Source organism: Xylaria bambusicola, assembly GCF_022495145.1.
Source record: "Xylaria bambusicola strain CBS 139988 unplaced genomic scaffold F5B22scaffold_6, whole genome shotgun sequence".
Lineage (NCBI taxonomy): Eukaryota > Fungi > Ascomycota > Sordariomycetes > Xylariales > Xylariaceae > Xylaria > Xylaria bambusicola.
Genome location: NW_025953559.1, coordinates 631,134 through 649,570, shown reverse-complemented (window position 1 = coordinate 649,570; position 18,437 = coordinate 631,134). Strand labels below are relative to the sequence as shown.

Sequence of the window (18,437 nt, the reverse complement as noted above, 5' to 3'; positions counted from 1 at the left end):
CCTACGAGCCTATCTAAAACTCCCGTTTCAACTCACTGCTGCCCGACCTCATACTACCCGAGTCCTCGCAGGTAGGTATTATTCCTACATCATAACTAGTATTTACAGATAATGATAACTCTTTCACGAGGTGGTATTGCTCTAATAATCCTCATTCACCTCAAGTGTACACTGTCGATAACACAACTCTGGGAGCAGTTAGGGCAATACCACTATCTACGGCATCTGCCAGGGCTCGCCAGGTTAGGGCCTAACTGTACAAACACAGCCTTCTTGGAGTTTGGCTGGCTTACCGCTACTGCTGGCCCTTGGGTCTGCCCTGGGTGAGAAAATAGGACATGTAAGTACGAGTTACGAAGTAGGTAGCTGGTGCCGATCAATCACCAGCGTTGAGGAATGGTGGACCTTGGTCTAGCTGGTCTAGGGAGCACCCTGTTCTGTTTGTACACACCTCGCACACTACTATATGCTCGCTCGACTACTTCGTAAGAGCTTCTGGCGCTTTGTGATCCCCGCTAAATGCCGGCTGCGGCTAGATGAGCTGACTGCCCTTAAGTGGGATGGCAGTGCTCTCTCGGCTCTGTAGTATTCTGGGGAGCGAGCGAGGCTGAAGGGCCTAAGAATAATGGAGATATCCATATGGCATCCCTGGAGTTTGATTTCCACCTTCTACATAGAGGTATGTATGGAGATACACAGCAGAGTCCTACAACCTGTGCATCTCTAAGGGCGAACCATCGTCATACCTATATAGGTAGTGAGGAATTTGCTCAACAGTATCAAGTCCGTTACGCCATCAGCATTACGAGAGCTCTGTCACGATTAAGCTCAGACAGCTCTGTAAATGATGAGGCATATAGTACCGGTATTATGTACTATGTAGGTATACCTCCCACAGACTCTCACTAACGGGTGGGGTAGTGTGGCGTGTTTCTGCTTTGCAGCAGCGCAGCAGCACAGCAAGAATCCTTTTGCATTGCCTTACAAGCTCCGCATTGACTTCTGCTCGCCTCCGCACTACATAGTACCCAATTGATCAGGCTAAGAGGTACATACCTACACTACTTCGTAGGTAGGCTTCAGAATATGCCGATTCCAGCATCCACGAAAGTTTTGTGTAAGTACAGAGAAGACTGCAGCTTACCTACTACCTAAGGTAGCTCCTAGTAGCCACGCAGGCAAATAGGCAAAATAGGCTCAGATGTCACGTGCAATCGGATTTGCAGTAGATTATCGAAAGGGTGCACAAGCGAGGCTGTAGAGTAGGTACTGGGACTAAAGGCGCCATGAATAATACATCCTCGACGTGTAGGAGAAGCTATCGGAAATGCACAGGTGGACGTGAAATGGATATGCGCCTAATCTTGGATACGTGGGTATTCAATCAAGTAACACACGATGTTCTCGTGTGACTTGCCTGCAACGTTTCTTCGCCTGTTCTGAGCGAGCGAGCCCTTGACATATCTGCTCTGTACCTAGGAGACCTACGAGTAGGTAGGTTATCGTGGCCCACACGGGAAACAATTCAAACTTGCGGTGTACTTGTATACTAAGGTCTGCCCTAAATCGAAGTCACATACCACGCCAGTGATTTGACGATAGCCCCCGCGCAGAGAACAGAGCTGCCACAGAAAAGCTGCAAGTGTCGCACAATAAGATTAGTGCAGCTCACGAATTTGATAATGTAGCGCCGTGTTTCGCCCACTGAAAATAATTCGAAGTGAGGTAGCTAATGTAGGTACCTCGCCTACAAAGAGCAATCTTGATGGAGGCTTGGTGATGTAAGTACTTGTCAATGGAGTTTTGAGCATCAGTAAGTATAATACGACACCCATCGCGAAACTACACTACTTAAGACAGACAGCCACGATAATCAAATACATCTACTGTACTTACACATAGTCAATGTCTTGAACCAAATTGGGAAGCTCTATAATAATTACCCCGCTCGATACGCCAAAATTGATTGCCTGGTACTATGATTGAGGCTCATCTACATAGCAGGTACATAGCATGATCCTGCACAGACTCAGCCCCCCCCCCCCCCCCCGAAAGCGCCCCTCGAAAGCACCAACGTGCTAAAGCGCACGATTTGATTCAGCCACAGCCCCAGGGCCCTGTAACCCACATGCGCATCTCTCAACATTAAACACGTCAAAGGCCTGTTGCTGAAAATGTCTACTCCGTACTATACACGCCCAAGTTGTTGAGATTAGTTCGGCAATTGCCAAGTAGACGGCGCTATCCAGGCGTCTATCTAAGCAAGTACTTGGTCTATATGATCTAATTCTTCATATAAGGCAAATTCGAAGACCCCAAATGGCCCCCAACAAGCCAGGTCGTCTTTGGCATGACTTGGGCGTTCGATAGTTGCATCCAGGTCAGATCTATCTGGGGGCTGCTAGCCGCTGAGCTGACGAAACCTCAACACCCGCGCGAAGCTGTAGCAATCCGGGGCGTTACTAGTGGTGTAGCATAGATACTACGACATGGAAATGGTTCATCCCAAAGATTCGGTTCCGGTCGTGATGTTGAATGTTGATATACTAGGTGAAGCAAGGCAGACAGTTCAAGCCTAAACGACATATTCCACATATAATAGTATTTCACCTGTGATGAAAAGGTCCTACTACACTTATACCGCATACACTCGAAAAACTCGAACAACACTAGTAACGCTACTGCAGGGATGCTCTCGCTAGGTTATCCATATTAGGCAAGTAACTTTATTAATGAACGCTACTAAAAGTTGCTCCTATTAAATGTTAGTTAAGCTTTATACCCTTTTATAAGTTATAGAAAAGTTAAGAAGTGGTAGAATTGTAAAAATAACGCTATTTTTGCTATTTCTACTATTTTCTTTATTTTTTTTATTTTTATTATATTATAGCTAATTTTTTAATAATGTTAAGAAAATACTATTTTTGCTATATTATAGCTAGTTTTTTAATAATGTTAAAAAAATATTAAAAATGCTATTTTTAATCACTTTTATAATAATTAATCTTTAATTAACCTACTTAACCTTTAATTTAATTAATATAACTTTATTAATCCCTTTATTTAAATAGTTTAGCTTTAAATAAAAAGGCTTAATATAGGTTAATTATTATTTATTAAAGCTATTAATATAGTTTTAAAGGTATTACTTTTAATAAAGGAAGATTAATATATTATTATTTTTAAAAAACTATTAAATTTTATTAAAAATTAATAAAGTTAATAAATAAAAATAGTATTATTATAGCCTTTTAAATAATAATAAGGTTAAAGAAGGCTTTTAAAAACTTATATTTAAAGAAATAGTTTATTACTTTAAATTAAATAATAAATTATTTATTTTAAAATAATAAAAGTAATAAAAGTTAATTTTAAATAAGAAAAAATAATACTTTTAACTTTATTAATTAATATTAAAGTTAAAATTATAAAAAGCGTTTTATATAATTAAAAAAGTAAAAAAATTAATTAATATTTATTAATTTAAATAAAAGGCTATTATAATCTTTAATAGCTATTATTTAATTTATTTAATAATTTTTACCTTTTTAAATAAATAGTTTTATAACTTCCTTTAATACTATTAAATTAACTATTAATAAATAATTTATACTTTAATTTAAATATTTATAAAAATAATTAAATATATAAATAATTTCCTATAATTTATTAAAAGGGTTTTATAAAATAATTAAATTTAAAAAAGTATAATATTAATAAATAATCCTATTAAAGAGCTTTTTTTTAATAAATTTCCTTATTATTAAATTATTAATTTAAATAAAATTTTAATATTATTTAAATTTTTAATAGGTTATATATATAATTATAAAGGTAATATATTTATTAATAAAAAGTTAAATAAAAGTAATTAGGAAAAATAATAAGTAGTATTAATATTAATAATTATTATAAATAGGAAATATATTAAAAAGTTAAAATTAATTATTATCTTTTATAATAAGGGCTTTAAAATAAATAAGGAAAAGCTATTATATTATAAAAGTATTAATATATTATTTAATAAAAAAGTATATAATAATAATAATTTATTTAAAAATTAAATTAATAATAATTTAATTATTTATATTAAAAGGAAGTTTAATTTATTAATTATTAATATAGCTACCTTTTATAAAACGAATAAAGTTAAAGTAGCCCTTTATAAGGTTAATGTTATTATTATAATAATTTTATTAAGTTTTATAGCTTATTTATAGCTTTTAAATATTAGTTTTAATAATCCTTTTAAAATCTAGCTTTAAAAGGAAATAAATTTATATATAAATAAATTAAAAAAAAAGGAAGTTATTTAAAAAGTAAACAATTAATAAAAAATAAATAATAATTATTTATATTATTATAAATATATAAAAATAAACTTTTATTTTATTTAATTATAAAATAATAATAAAACTTTTTATAAATATTAATATTTTAATTTATTTAAATAGCTATAATAACTTTAAAATTAATATTAAAGGTATTAATTTTAATTAATTAATTTTTAATAATTATTATTAATATTTAAATTAAAAGGTTAAAATAAAGTTTAAAAAGATTAATAAAATAATTAACAGTTTAAATTATAAATATATAAGTATTAAAAAAGAAAAGATAGTTTAATTAAAAAATAGCTATAAGTAATTTAAAGTAATAAAATTAAAGGAAAAATACTATTTTTAAAGCTTACTTAATAATAAAATAAAGGTAAAGCTAATTAAATAGTTAAAAGATATAAATTATATATAAAATATATTAAAATAATATTTTTAAAAATAGATTTTACTTTTACCTTATTATATAAATATAAAAAAAATTAAAGTTAATTTTATAAAAATAAATATAAAAGTATTATTTTTAATAATTATATAATATAAAATAATAATAAATGTTATATGGAGGCTTCACTTCTGAAGATAAGGCTTCGTATGATAGCTGGAATTGTATATTAATTCAAGTATGAAGAAGAAAAGAGAACTATTGTACAGTGGCCCTCTCTGGCCAGGTCCTTTATAGGATAAGGATAATTGCGGTTTATGGGTCAGGTGGCAACAGCTGTCCAGACTGGCAGGCGCACACAAGTGTGGTGGACCGTTCGGTAGCCCTCTACGCATAGGGTACATGGGTACCTACTGCCACTGGCCATAATCCGTAACTATAAAAGCTATTTAATGTTTATATAATGTTTATTTTATAATAAATATATTAAAAAATATATTAAATTATATTTTTTTATATAATAACTATTTATATTTTAATATTATAATATAAAAGTTATTAATATTAAGCTTTTAAAAAGATTAGCTATTATATAAATTTTTACCTTTTAGATTTTTTTTAATTTATTTAAATATATATATTATACTTTATATAAAGATTATTATTAAAATAAAGGTATTATTATTTTTATTTTAATTATTTAATTTAAATATAAGAAATATATATTAATTAACTTATTTTATTTTAAAATATTAAAAATAACCCTTTTTATAATTATTATAAACTTTTATTTTTTATTTTTTTATTTTTTTATTAACCTTAACTTTAATCTTTTACTTTAATTATATATTTAAACTTTTTATAAAATTTATTATTAAAATAACTTTAAAATTATTTATATTATTATTAATTATAGTATTTAAAAGGTTTTATAACTTATAAAAAGATTAATAAGGTAAATTTTAAGTTATAAAGTATAACTTACCTATATAAAATTAAAGATTAATTAAAATAAGCATTATTAATATAGTTTTAAGCTTTAATTATATAATTTATTATTAATTAAAGTTATACCTTATATTAATAATACTTTTATAATTATTATAATAATTTATTATTATATATTAAAAATAGCTATTATAATATTAATTATAGTATAATTGGTAAAGGCTATAATAAGGTTAGCGGAGTTTAAAGATATAAGTTTTATCGAATATAAAAATTAACCCTAAGGGGTTAAAGAATAAGTTAATTAAAGTTACCTAATTAGCCCTAATAATAAGGTAAAATTGGAAGTAACTTATAGGTTATTTTTATTGGTGCTTTAAAGGTAGACATTTTTAGTAATAAATTTAAGGCGTTTAAGTAGTAGTAAGGGCGGATAAAAGTGGGTAATGTAGGTATTATAATAATAGGAGCAAAGTTAATATAGAAAAGACCAGGTCAGATCGAAGTTCTACTTGTACTAAGTTAAAAAAAGCAATTATCGTACCTAAAAGGGGGTTAAGATAACTTTGGTTCGGTTAGATTCAGATAGGCCTAATATGGCAGTTGCTCCATTTGCATATATGGTAGCGCTACTAGTGTTGTTCGAGTTTTTTGAGTGTATGCGGTACGCGTTCGATCTCCTCTCATGCAGTGAGCCCACGTTTCAGCTTCGTGTCTCTAATGCACGACAACCGTGGCCTGCTTACGGGGTGAGGTGTCACTGGTCTGGAGAAAAACGTGGATTTCGAGTCGGCGTTGCCGCCCTGACGTTGTATGCATGAGGTAGCCCGACCAACTACATAAGATTGAATCCTCCTTAGTCTGCTGCAACGGAATCTTAGCTGAGATGTGCTGTTCAGCCCCCATATAATACCAAATTCTACGATTCTCATGAGGATCAAACAGTGTCCCTTTTTCGTTCTTAAGTAGTGCCAATAATATTCTAGAACGCTGCACGTATCACCTATTGTTGTTTACCCCTGGACTTGTGTAGCCCTAACATGCCAGACTGGTATACTACATACATAGTAGAGAATGCAGCTCTACCGGTAGAATTACCACTGGTGCATTACTATTTTCCTGCAGTTTTTGTGAGTTCTGTTTGGCCACTACCGAATTCTGATTCAACATCCTACCCAGAATTTGTTTCATGACTGTCTTACTGTGGTAGAATTATTATTATCTTAAGAGCCACCGTGATGCAGCAAATAATGGCATACATCTCGAGATGAGTGTGTTATTTAATTACTTAAGTCAATGCACTTTCGTGCCCTCGGACAACGGGGCTGGAACAGGGTATATCATATCGTACGGAGACGGTCGATACTCAAAGAACGATCGAAGCAGATCGACTTCAGGTCTGTAGTAGTATAGCACCGTGAACCCTGCGACTAGTAAAAATGTAGGTAAGTTGACTCTCAGTTTACAGGCGGATAGTATCTGGCTGTCGTTAGCATGGAATTTTGCGTATACCAGCCTTGGATAATAGGAGCTCTGGATGGGCTGCAGGCTGAGAGAGAAAGAGTAGGACTGTGTTGTGTTGAACTGCAGCATACTGAGGGCACAATGACTTCGAAAGTCGGGCATAAGGCCATTTGATATGTGAGACCTTGCGTTTCCCTCGCTTGATGTTCAACATGTTGGCTTAATACTTGCTTAATACTGATTCCCCTCTGTTCGAGGACCCTGTTATGTGAATACAGACTTTCTCTTCTCTACTACTGGTCGCTAATTGTGAGGTAGCACGGAAATGCTATATCTCGAAAACGGAAATATAGAAATGCGATTTGCATTTTGAAGAACCATCCTTATACCGAGTTAAACAACTGCCAGCGCCAGGGGCTGTCTCTGGAGATATGAAGACCAATAGGTACATCATTTACACAGTATATGGCTTTTGTACTGTATGATGTAAGCACTGGATATCAATCTACCGAGTTCTAGATAGCAGGCTACGGTTCTGGTCCCATCGCAACACTAGTTCCGTCGTGTCAACTTGTTCGAATCATTCATATCTCTAGTACAGAGCCTATTAACAACTTACAGTGACATTAGAGGTTGGCTGACATTTGCTAGATTAATATTTCTTTGAGCGCGTAGTCTGTGTGTTATCTGCAACATCATTGCTTCTGTGGCATCATATCGACAGAGCAATCGACAATGCAGACGAGGATACTCTACGTGCTATACTGAAGTCTATGTGCCAAGGCTCTGACATATGTCGCAAGGAGGTAATAGCCTAAATGTTGGTGTCGCAAAAGCATGAAATCATAGCACTGTCCGACTCGTCCGATGATGAAGCTCAAAAGAAGCACACCAAGAGGCAGAAGACGGCAGAGGACATTCAGGTACCGAGGTTTGAGAAGTGCGAGACCTGTAGCAAGACCTACGACATCACGCTTAATAACGATGAAGCGTGTCAGACACACGAGGGTAAGGTACCGACCAGCGTCTTTTCGTTTTCTGTATCATGGGATCACATTAACACTGACCCTCATGTTGATGTTGCCGTGAGTCTAGGCTGGGTTGAGATAGATGCAGAATACTTCCCGGACGACGACGATATCCAGTACCGCCCCGATTCCGTCAATCCCGAGACGGACTGGCGGCGTGAAGAGTGGCCAGAAGGATTTATATGGCAGTGCTGTGAAGAGCCCGCGAATGGTACTCCCTGCCGAATCCAGAGGCACATTCCTAAGAAGTGTTAGGTAATCTTAGGAAACAAGACGCTCTTGATAAAGTTTCATTTTCTAGGGCCCGTCGGCTACTCGAGAGTCGTGGCTGGCTATAGATTGATATAGGTATGTAAGTATTACACCAGCATACTCGCGCGTCAGAGTTTGGCGCGAAGACATCTGCAGCTTTGACTTATCATTGTAGATAACGATGTTGCCATTGCTTGCTTCCTATGCTCCTGTTACCTAGTTTGTCGACCGGGTTCTGCATGACAACTGGAGCTCCGGGAAATTGGTTCCCTCTCCTTGGGATTTTGTTGGGACCTGTTGATTTGATTATAAGTACCTACCTCTACTTTGCGAACATCGTGTATCCTCTCCTGCTCTTTGAACTCGATTCATTATCTGTCTCATCAGCGACTTCCCTCACGCAACACGTAGTCACTGCGAGGTGGTTACCGTGCAGTACTTACCTACTTACTTACCTTGGGCTACCTAAGTCAGACTAAGTATTCTAAGTATCATAAGGTTAGGTTATGTAGGTAGCTCAGGCAGGTGCCTATCTAAGTATGAAGGTTCCCCACACCCTTCCCCGACCACCGATCTCAGATTCTGTGTGACCGCCTTGCAGACGATCAATCCCTCGTGGCATTCAACTCATTTTAATAGTTATTTGCGCCCTCTTTCTTCCCCTGCTCCTCCTGCATTGTTCTAATTCCCTACCTAGGCTACATCTCCTGTCCGTAATACCCTCTGAAAATTGATCTATTGATATAATCTCTCGTGTCATAGGTACTCCCTATGTCTACCTTAATCATCAGTCAATCCTTCCAAATTTCCTAAGTGACCGATCCTGAAGCAACAGACCTGTTATACTAATCGCTGCGTAACCCGAGAACGGCGGATTTCATCTTGTAACGTCTCACTAGGGGCTCAACTAGCAGTTGAAGGACTCTCATCCAATTGGAGCTTCGACGCCTTTCTGACGGTCGAATACACCAATGCTTGCGGCCGCCAGCGGTCTCAGAAACCGTTGAAGTACTCTAAGCGCAAGTTGAGCGCTGTTGGAGGTTCTCCCGCCTTCTCTCATCTCCCCAGGCTCCGCGTCTCTGCCACCTCCGGTACCTGGTTTCTCCTCCAGGGACCCCGACCAATACAGCAGATAGCTGTACTGTTGTGGTACGATACACAAAGGACCATACAAGATCCTAGTTGAAAGGTCGGAAAAAGGTCTAAGTGTATTCTTGTCTAGGCCAGGTTTCGCTTCTTGCTAGATCGCCCATGACCTCATCGACATTGCTAGCAGAGTAGCTTTAGTTATCTAGCTCTTAGCCGGCCCGTTTAGCTTGCGAGGTCGAATTTGCGGCCTTTTCGTACTTGCAGCCCCGTTTCCTACAGTATTACCTACCCTATCTGCCCTATCGGCTATCCCCTGGCGCCAATCGTCGTCTTCGGTCCGTCTACTGGGGTCTGCTGTAGGCGCTGGCGGCTCTTTGGAGGCAATCCCCCAATCGAGCCTTGGAAAGACAGCAAGGAAACGCACAGAGACCCCGCTAATAACCCCGCGAAATTCGCCGTGACTTCGAGCATCTGGTCAGAGAACTTGTGGGAGTCTGGGCCTTGGTGCCAGAGCTGATGGTGATCACTGTTGTCCGTATTCCAATACGTGAGATTCACTCCTTCAGCAACCGACGAACACATGGTAGAGCAAGCGGGACAGCCCGCAAAAAAAGGAGCGACAGTGGTCCAGCAACCCACGCCTGCTTTCATATACCTGTTCTCCGCCATCTGCTTGGCCGTTGTCCTGGTATGTAATATTTTCTCCCCACGGCTCCTAAGTCTCCCATGATTTGTCCCTAGCACCCAGCTAGGGTTGTCTAGGATCCCCGCAGCATGCAATTGGGTCGTATGCATGACATAGACACTCGGCGCGATTGTAACCTGCTCCTGCTAATAACCTACCCCTCCAAACCAGGTCGCGCAACTCTTTCTTGCCGATATCAAAATCACATACTCCCATTTATTCGCATCGTATTCTTTCACTCGAACAGTTTCGTCTCCTCCGGCTGTTATCGTTGACGGCGCCGTCTGTGAGAGCCCTCTCCCATTTGCAACCTCGCCTCCGATCTCCCTAGCACCCACCGCCATGGCGAAATCTCTGGTAGAAGAGACGAAGCGCATAACTGCGCAGTTCGAATACACAGACGACGATGTGAATAGGGGTGTATTGGAGTTTTTACGTCAAATGAGTACGATCGCTAAAACGTTCCAAAGCAATTGTAACCCTTGATTGGATTTGCATACTGATATCATTGATAGACGAGGGCCTACAGAACGATGGTACTAGTTTGAGCCAAATTCCAACCTATGTCACCGGCGTGCCAAATGGCACTGAAAAAGTTTGTATTGACCGAGCATCTTGTGACCCTACCAATGCTGATTGTTAAGTAGGGGTTATATATGGCCGTCGACTTGGGAGGCACCAACTTTCGAGTCTGTTCGGTTCACCTAAATGGTGACAGCACCTTCGACCTGACGTACAACAAGGTTGCTATTCCAAAGGAGTTAATGGTTGCCAAAACCTCCAAAGAATTGTTTGGTTTCTTGGCTAAGCAGATCGAACTTTTTTTGAAAGAACATCACGAGGAACACTTCGAAGCTCACCAGCGCCGACGAAAGTCCTCGAAGGCCCCCGAAGGCTATGAGACCGAAAATTTGTTCCAACTTGGCTTTACATTCAGCTTTCCCGTCCAACAGTTCGGAATCAATAAGGGCTCTCTCATAAGATGGACTAAAGGGTTCGATATTCCCGATGCAATTGGCAAGGATGTCTGCGCCTTATTACAAGAGGAAATCGATCTACTTCATCTCCCTGTCAAAGTGGCAGCTTTGGTGAATGACACTGTTGGTACCCTGATGGCACGTTCGTACGCAGCGCCCGGGAAAACCTCCACGCTGATTGGAGCTATATTTGGGACCGGAACAAACGGAGCCTATGTCGAGAAGATCACAAACCTACAAAAGTCAGTCGACGGTGACTATAACAAATCGACTGGTGAAATGGTAATAAACACAGAGTGGGGGTCATTTGACAACCAGCTCAATGTATTACCCAGTACGCCCTACGATAAAAAGTTGGACCAGGACAGCGTCAACCCGGGCATCCAGATCTTTGAGAAAAGAGTATCGGGAATGTTCTTGGGTGAGATTGCCCGCCTTGCCATTCTCGACTTATACGAGAAACCTACCCTCTCCCTATTCAAGGATGCCAATTCAAACAATAATGACGGCAAAGCTACCTCACGTGTCGGTGAGGGATCGGGCTTATTCCAACAATGGGGTCTTGACAGCTCTTTGATGTCAATTGCCGTGGGTGATACCACTCCCGACCTTTCAAGTCTCCGGAAAGAACTGGAGTCTGAGCTCCAAATCCGCTCTGCCTCGGTCGAAGAGGCTCAAGCTTTCAAGGATATTGCATATGCCATCGGCCGCCGAGCCGCGAGACTTTCTGCCGTGGCCTTGGGCAGCATCGTCATCCAGAGCGGCAGGCTTACGGAGACGAAAGATGAATCCGTGGACATTGGGGCTGACGGCAGTCTGGTCGAATACTACCCGTCTTTCCGAGACATGATCTATGAAGCCTTCAAGATCATTAAGGACATTGGTGCCGAAGGCGCGGACCGGATCAAGATCGGCATTGCGAAAGACGGCAGCGGTGTCGGTGCGGCCTTGATCGCGCTGGTGGCGGCGAATATGGAGGAGGAAGAGACAAAAGACACGCTTGCGGCTCTTAAGAATGCGACCGCTCAGAAGCTTGCTGGCGCGATACCCTCTGTCGGCGCATCAACGACATTGGCATGAGAAGGGATGATAGATATACAGGCTACCCGGTTTTTGTAGTATACAAGCATGTATTGATGACCTAATGCACTTTTCATATCTAAAGAATTCATTCACATTTCAAGATAATCAGAGTCTGCCTGTAACAGATTCCAAATTGCCAAGAAGCCTTGTATTTGTCTATAATTTATCCTATTCGTCTTCATTCATGTTCACAGCCGCTATTATATCTATTCGTGGATCATATCTTGTACGCCTTATACATTTTCCTCCGTAAGTACCTGACCTCCTTTTGCTGAGCTTTAATATACCCACCCCTTAGCATAAAAGCTTAGATAAATACTCATAGCCGATACGCTTCCCTTGTTCAGATTCGTCGCAACCTAGGGTTTATGTCATTAGGCTAGATGGAGTGAATATGTTCCTCTTTGTACATAATAAAGGAAAGATTGCTACTCCACTCGCGATCAGAACGCCTGGGGTATTGGCCCTATATTCGTGGTCGAATTTACAGTTTTTAGGTACCGCTTCTTATGCCTCCTTATATATTTTTTCTTTCTTTTTTAAAAAAATAAGTCTAATTACCAAAGGCAGCGGCAGGGTACGCGCGGTCCCGCTTCTTTCGAACGGCGGAGCTACTCCTCGAGCTGGCGTTACTACCAGGAACAGACAAGTTGGTGCTGCTTCCGGTCTTACCAACCTGCATGTCCACTGGTAAATCGTTCCATTCCGTCTCGGGTCGCATGTTCTGGAAAGATTGACCTGGTGTACTTTGGCCGCTCTTTGGTATGGGGTTTGGAGGTGGGCGGTTTAGTGGTGGCGCAGTAGCAGATGAGGGTGGCGGAGTGATACCAGGCGACGAAACTGACGAGAGGGATTCTCCTTGAGCGCTGGTGGGCAGATTTGCAACGGCTGCTGTCACACTTTTATCAGGCCTAGCTGTTGTTTCTCCCGCAGTGCTGGGTACGGAACCGCCGAGTCCGAGCACGACTCGGGGGCCGATGTCTCGGCGCACGATCCATGCACTGTCTGGCTGTAACTTGTGGTAGTATTTTTTCACTTCTTCAACGCGCGCGAAACCTCGCGCCGTGTACCATTGCATACCCTCTTCATTTTGCGTCCAGACGTGCGCCCAGACACTCTCGCACGCAAACTCGCTTCGAACCGCATCGGCGACGACTTCGTCTAGCAGCGCGGCCGCGAGACCTAGACCTCTGTAGGGCGATAAGAGCACTAGAGATTGTATGTATAGCGCATTTGGCTGCGCGGACGGTACCGTTGGGCGCGTTGGAGAGCGGGAGGTCTCTACGGTCCCGGAGTGAAATGGCGAGGGCTCCGGGCGACAGACTAGACCTCCTATCACCTTCCCAGGCGCCGAGGAGCCGTTCTTCTCATCATGCCAGAGGATGACTCGGCTGAATGCCCCCGAAGAAAGCGGATCCGAAAGCCGTGCATAAAAGGAGTCGGGGTAGTTGACGGGTAGGAGAAGGGACGTGATGCGCCGTAGGACCGGGATGTGCTCGGATTGAATACGGGATATTGAAGCTTGTGGGTGTAGGTTCGCTGGCCGAGATGGGGTAGTGGTCGCGGTTTGCTGCGTCATTGTTTGGATGATGGTTGTCGGCGCGGGCGACTTCGGTGGAGGGGAAGTTGACGACCGTTTGTCCTTTTTCGAGGACGACGGAGGGGCTACATACGCCGGCTGCTTCGGACGGAAAAAGTTCCGTATCGAAGATTGGCCATTGGCGTTGGATGTGGGTAGCGGCATGATGTCGTACGGGGCGGCCGCAATGAGATTTTGGCTGGTGCAGAAGGGTGTGCCCAAGACGGGATGGGAGAGAATTTGATATAACGGAGAACAGTCTGGATGTCCCCTACCATCAACACACAGACATCCAGCGTTGAGCGGGATAAGATGCTTACGTCTTGTGTGAAGCCCAGGGCTCCTTTCTGCCTTTACCTACTTACTAGGTTACGTACGAAGTAATGTCGGGCGTCCCCAGAGCCACACTTGCACCAGTCTTCATGGACGATGGACGGGTGTGACGCCAAAGCGCGTTAAGTGCTTCGTCAATGGCGCGTGTTGGGGCGGATGGGCAGGTCGGGCGGGCCAGGTCAGTGCCGCCGACTGGGCGCCCCACTTGGCTAAATCTCCCCCGAGAGCCTCAGAGATGATGTTGGGGAACAGGGGTGCCAATGGTTATCGATATTCAAGTACCAGGTAGGCAGGTAGTACAGATAAACATCTCAACTGATATAGAGGACCTTGAGCATCTTAAAACACTCATCTCGACTTACTGACGTAATACAGCTAGCTAGGTATTTCTAGCTTGTACAACCTGCTACAGTAAGTAAATGAATGAGGCCAGGTTGACAACCACGCTTCTATGGGTCTGGCACTCCTATCAATTACCTGCAGATGCTTAGGCAGGTAACGTGAAACCCGTTACAATTCGAGTACTGTAGGTATCTGTACAGTGGGAGGTACCCGTACCTGTAAAAAGAATCCAGGGTCCGACCAGCCACGACCTGCTACCTCCTACTTCGTAGATACGCTCTTCCAGCAGAAAAAGAATAAACATGGCTGATGACACTAGGTATGCTATCGGTATGCATGTCTTTTCATCGTAAGGTACTGCTCTGCTAGAATGACGCCGGAAAGTGATTTGCCATTCCTCCCAGACATTCAGTGGAACCACGCTGCAAGTTAGTGGATGCGATAGGGACTAATCCACCATGCCCACCTGCATACCGCCTATAAGTACTACCTAGCAGGCCGGTAGGTCGGTAGGGTAGGTAATTACTGTACAGCACCTACTTAACGGCGAGCTACGGCGTATTGAGTAGCCTAAACCTGCCCGCCCGACCTGCTGGCCCTGTAGGTAGGCTTCTGTTCGCTGAGAAGTGCTACCGTACAGTTGTTATTAGCTGGTGGATACTGCGTTGGAATTCTTTCATCATCCCTTCCACTTAAGCCTGCATCAGCTCTGCCTCGTTTGTGGAAAAAAGGAGGCTGTCACTATCGGTGCGCAATTACAACGAGGATACCCTTTTTTTATTTTTTATACTATTCCCTCCCCGGTGCAATTCTTTGATGACCCTACACAGCGCCATTCCTTCAACCCTCTCCGACCCCGATTCCTCACTCTTTACCACATCGAGGTCTCCTATAAGTCATCCCATCCTTGCATCATGGCATCGTCTATGAACTCTGGCAAGGCAGGGGTCATCAAGGCTCCTGACGATGCCGGCAGTATGGACCAACTTGTACGTTGCTCACCGTCTTTGTCTGTGCTACGCGACCCAGCACCGTGACGGCCGCAATGCTGTTCCCGGTTACTAACACCCTTGTTGCTGTGTAGACACACGCCATCTTGGACGATCTACTCTACAATGTTGTTCACGACTTGTTAATCAAGGTTCACCGAGACGAGAAAATCGCCCGAGCTGCCACCGCCGCCATTCTCGTTGAGAAGGTAGCCTCTAATCATTCAGACACAACCACCCCCGATGCTCGGCCCGATGTGAGGGTTGAGACTGATGCTGCTATATACGATGAGGGGAAAGTGCTGTTGAAAGGGAACCCGCTAGTCACTACCAAGGACATAATCTGCCCACGATGTCACTTACCTCGATTACTTTACCCGACCGATGGCAAAGGCGCAAGGAAACCAGACCCCAGCATCATCTACTGCAAGAAGCGCCCGTACATCGACAAACCAGGCTACGACATTTATGGGCAGACGTGGGTAGCGCAGGGTCCCGGGAGAGGCAAGAAGAAGAAGGATATGGAGAAGAAGATTGATCCAAACACCCCCGGCGACTCACCGACCCCGGCGGGCGAAGGAGGGACCACAGGGGGCGGTGCGGCTTCGCGCCCACCCAACATGCTCTCATTCCCCTCTGCGACCTGCAGTAAATGCAAACGGTGCATTCTCGTAACGCGGCTGAACAACCACATGGGATCATGTATCGGAAATAGTGGTAGAAATGCTAGTCGTGCTGCCGCTCAGAAAATTAGTAATGGGAACTCGAACGGCAATGGCGACGGAACTCCACCATCCAGCCAAAAGGGAACTCCATTACCAGGCTCTAGGGCGGCTAGCCCGAAAAAGAGGGACGGGGACGACATGGACGAAGACGATGCGACGGATAATGATGCGCACAAGAAGAAGAAATTAAAACCAATGGTCGCCAGCGTGAACGTGAACAAGAAGCTGATCGTTAAGCCGAAAGCCGGAGCCGGTACCAAGAAGGACAAAGTAAGAAACGTTGATTGAGTAAGATGAAGCCCAAAACTTACTTGGACCTAGAAAAACGACGACGACGATGGACCTACTGTCGAAGTCGCTCCCAAGAAGAAGATCACGAAAGTGCCCAGTCCAGCGAAGAAGCTGAAGCTAGACGTGAAACCACTCATGTCATCGCCGCTTGCTAAAAGCAATGGAAGAGCTACAGTAGGTAGTGGGAACACGAGGGATGATGCCGCGTCGGAGAGTTCGGGCACCCTCTCGTCGCCTCCCGCTGCATAACACCAAAGCGTCCCTTACAGCTACACATTCGGTCTTAGACTGGCACGACATCAAATAGCGTCTCGCCGCCATTGGTTTGTGCCTACCAGGATTCTTCGGAAGAGTATTCGAGACGCTGTTCTATTCACTTTCAATCCTCCATCTGCGTTTTATTGTCTGTATAATGCCCAAGGGTTTGCATTGAAAGGCGTTCGAAGGCGTTTATTTTTGCTAAAATAAGGTCAAGGCACTTCTGCATCAGAAAGGGAAGGAAAATGGCGTTCTAGGTACACGGGACAGGTATCCAACACTAGCATTTGCATATATATCCTCATGGCAATACATTTACCATCAGCAACATAAAATTGTTTGTGGGCCTCTACTTGAAACCAAATCTTGTGGTATCTCTATGGTAAAGCACCTTTGGCCGATATTCTACACGCCATAACGCCAATCCATGCAACCAACAGTGAACTGAAAGTAGAGAATCGTGCATTAGCACTGACGGAACGTGACGATTTCCTGTGGGCGGCTCCAATGGTCCAACCACCCCTCATAGGTCGTATTTTCTAAGCACCATCATCGTCATCAAGCACCTTGGCGCGAATGATCTTGACCTCGTCGACAGGGCGATCTTCGCCATCTGTCTTGACGAGACCCATGCGCTTCACGACTCCCATACCGCTCTTGACGCGTCCGAAGATGGTGTGCTTCCCATCTAGCCACGGCGTCGGCGCAAGCGTGATGAAGAACTGTGAGCCGTTGGTGTTGGGCCCGGCATTCGCCATGCTCAGCACGCCGGCGCCCGTATGACGTAGCTCGGGCGAGATCTCGTCGGCAAACTTCTCGCCGTAGATGGAGGTGCCGCCCCTGCCTGTCCCCGTGGGGTCGCCGCCCTGGATCATGAACGAGGGGATGATGCGGTGGAAGATCACATCGTTGAAGTAGCCCCGTGAAGCGAGAGTGCTGAAGTTTTTGCAGGTTTGCGGCGCATGGTTGTTGTAGAGCTCAATGATTATTGTGCCCTTTGGCGCCGTTAGTTAGTTACACAGAGACGTATAGTATGGGCAGGTAGGGTGGGGGAAGCGTAGACAGGCGGGTTCTACGAATATGAACGCACCATTGAGGTCTCAAGGGAGACATTGGTCGCCATTGCGTGCTGAGTCAGTGAGCGAGCAAGCCCTTTCCCCGTATTCAAGATACTCCCAGAGTGTATGTCGCAAGCATGAAGCTAATCAAGCTCACCGCGGTGATCTATGTCTGGCAACTTTTTGGCGGGGCATTGAACTAAAGCATGTACACCTCTTCTGGGGTCTCCAATGTTAGCTTAGTACCTCCTCTTCATCTTCTACTAATCCCACCAAGGCAGTGATGTAATCATTATGTTGCTTGAATCATGATTATACCCAGGCTATAACTAGATTATGCCTCCTATTATTGTCTAGCTTCATGGTAAATACGCCTTGGTTGTAACGCTGATAACGACGCCTCTTGCTGAATCCATCCGTTTTGTATTGATTTAACATTAAAGACCCCGGGTAGGTGTATGCAGCTACTGAAGAGAGACTACATACAGGTAATGAGACAGGTACGGTTTTGCTAGGACCTTATGTACCTCCATCCCCCGCCATCGGTCCTATTTGGGTATCAAAGGTTCTGCACATTAATGATTCAAGAGGTCACGGCGTTTGCTCATGTAGAG

The 18,437-nt window shown here is 42.7% G+C and overlaps 5 protein-coding genes across 5 annotated transcripts; 3 read left to right on the top strand and 2 right to left on the bottom strand.

Moving 5' to 3' along the window:
• Positions 1-7,460: 7,460 nt before the first annotated feature.
• F5B22DRAFT_464451 (uncharacterized protein) lies at positions 7,461-8,517 on the top strand. Its single transcript, XM_047972090.1, has 3 exons — positions 7,461-7,579; positions 7,938-8,142; positions 8,230-8,517. Exons 2-3 carry the CDS (start codon positions 7,953-7,955, stop codon positions 8,415-8,417), a joined length of 378 nt encoding a protein of 125 aa, XP_047834224.1. The 5' UTR covers positions 7,461-7,579; positions 7,938-7,952; the 3' UTR covers positions 8,418-8,517.
• A 1,897-nt stretch (positions 8,518-10,414) lies between these two features.
• F5B22DRAFT_464225 (glucokinase) lies at positions 10,415-12,373 on the top strand. The gene is made up of 3 exons (XM_047972088.1): positions 10,415-10,633; positions 10,704-10,783; positions 10,836-12,373. The coding sequence occupies exons 1-3, from the start codon at positions 10,531-10,533 to the stop codon at positions 12,243-12,245; spliced, it is 1,593 nt and encodes a 530-aa protein (XP_047834223.1). The 5' UTR covers positions 10,415-10,530; the 3' UTR covers positions 12,246-12,373.
• Position 12,374: 1 nt separating this feature from the next.
• F5B22DRAFT_464333 (acyl-CoA N-acyltransferase) lies at positions 12,375-14,349 on the bottom strand. The gene is made up of 2 exons (XM_047972089.1): positions 14,148-14,349; positions 12,375-14,087 (listed from the first exon to the last, which is right to left on the bottom strand). The coding sequence occupies exon 2, from the start codon at positions 13,990-13,992 to the stop codon at positions 12,802-12,804; it is 1,191 nt and encodes a 396-aa protein (XP_047834222.1). The 5' UTR covers positions 13,993-14,087; positions 14,148-14,349; the 3' UTR covers positions 12,375-12,801.
• A 958-nt stretch (positions 14,350-15,307) lies between these two features.
• On the top strand, positions 15,308-17,030 carry F5B22DRAFT_464190 (transcriptional activator). Its single transcript, XM_047972087.1, has 3 exons — positions 15,308-15,491; positions 15,587-16,486; positions 16,538-17,030. The coding sequence occupies exons 1-3, from the start codon at positions 15,417-15,419 to the stop codon at positions 16,754-16,756; spliced, it is 1,194 nt and encodes a 397-aa protein (XP_047834221.1). The 5' UTR covers positions 15,308-15,416; the 3' UTR covers positions 16,757-17,030.
• A 36-nt stretch (positions 17,031-17,066) lies between these two features.
• On the bottom strand, positions 17,067-18,174 carry F5B22DRAFT_464184 (cyclophilin type peptidyl-prolyl cis-trans isomerase). The gene is made up of 2 exons (XM_047972086.1): positions 17,856-18,174; positions 17,067-17,760 (listed from the first exon to the last, which is right to left on the bottom strand). Exons 1-2 carry the CDS (start codon positions 17,886-17,888, stop codon positions 17,305-17,307), a joined length of 489 nt encoding a protein of 162 aa, XP_047834220.1. The 5' UTR covers positions 17,889-18,174; the 3' UTR covers positions 17,067-17,304.
• Between the last annotated feature and the right edge of the window lie 263 nt (positions 18,175-18,437).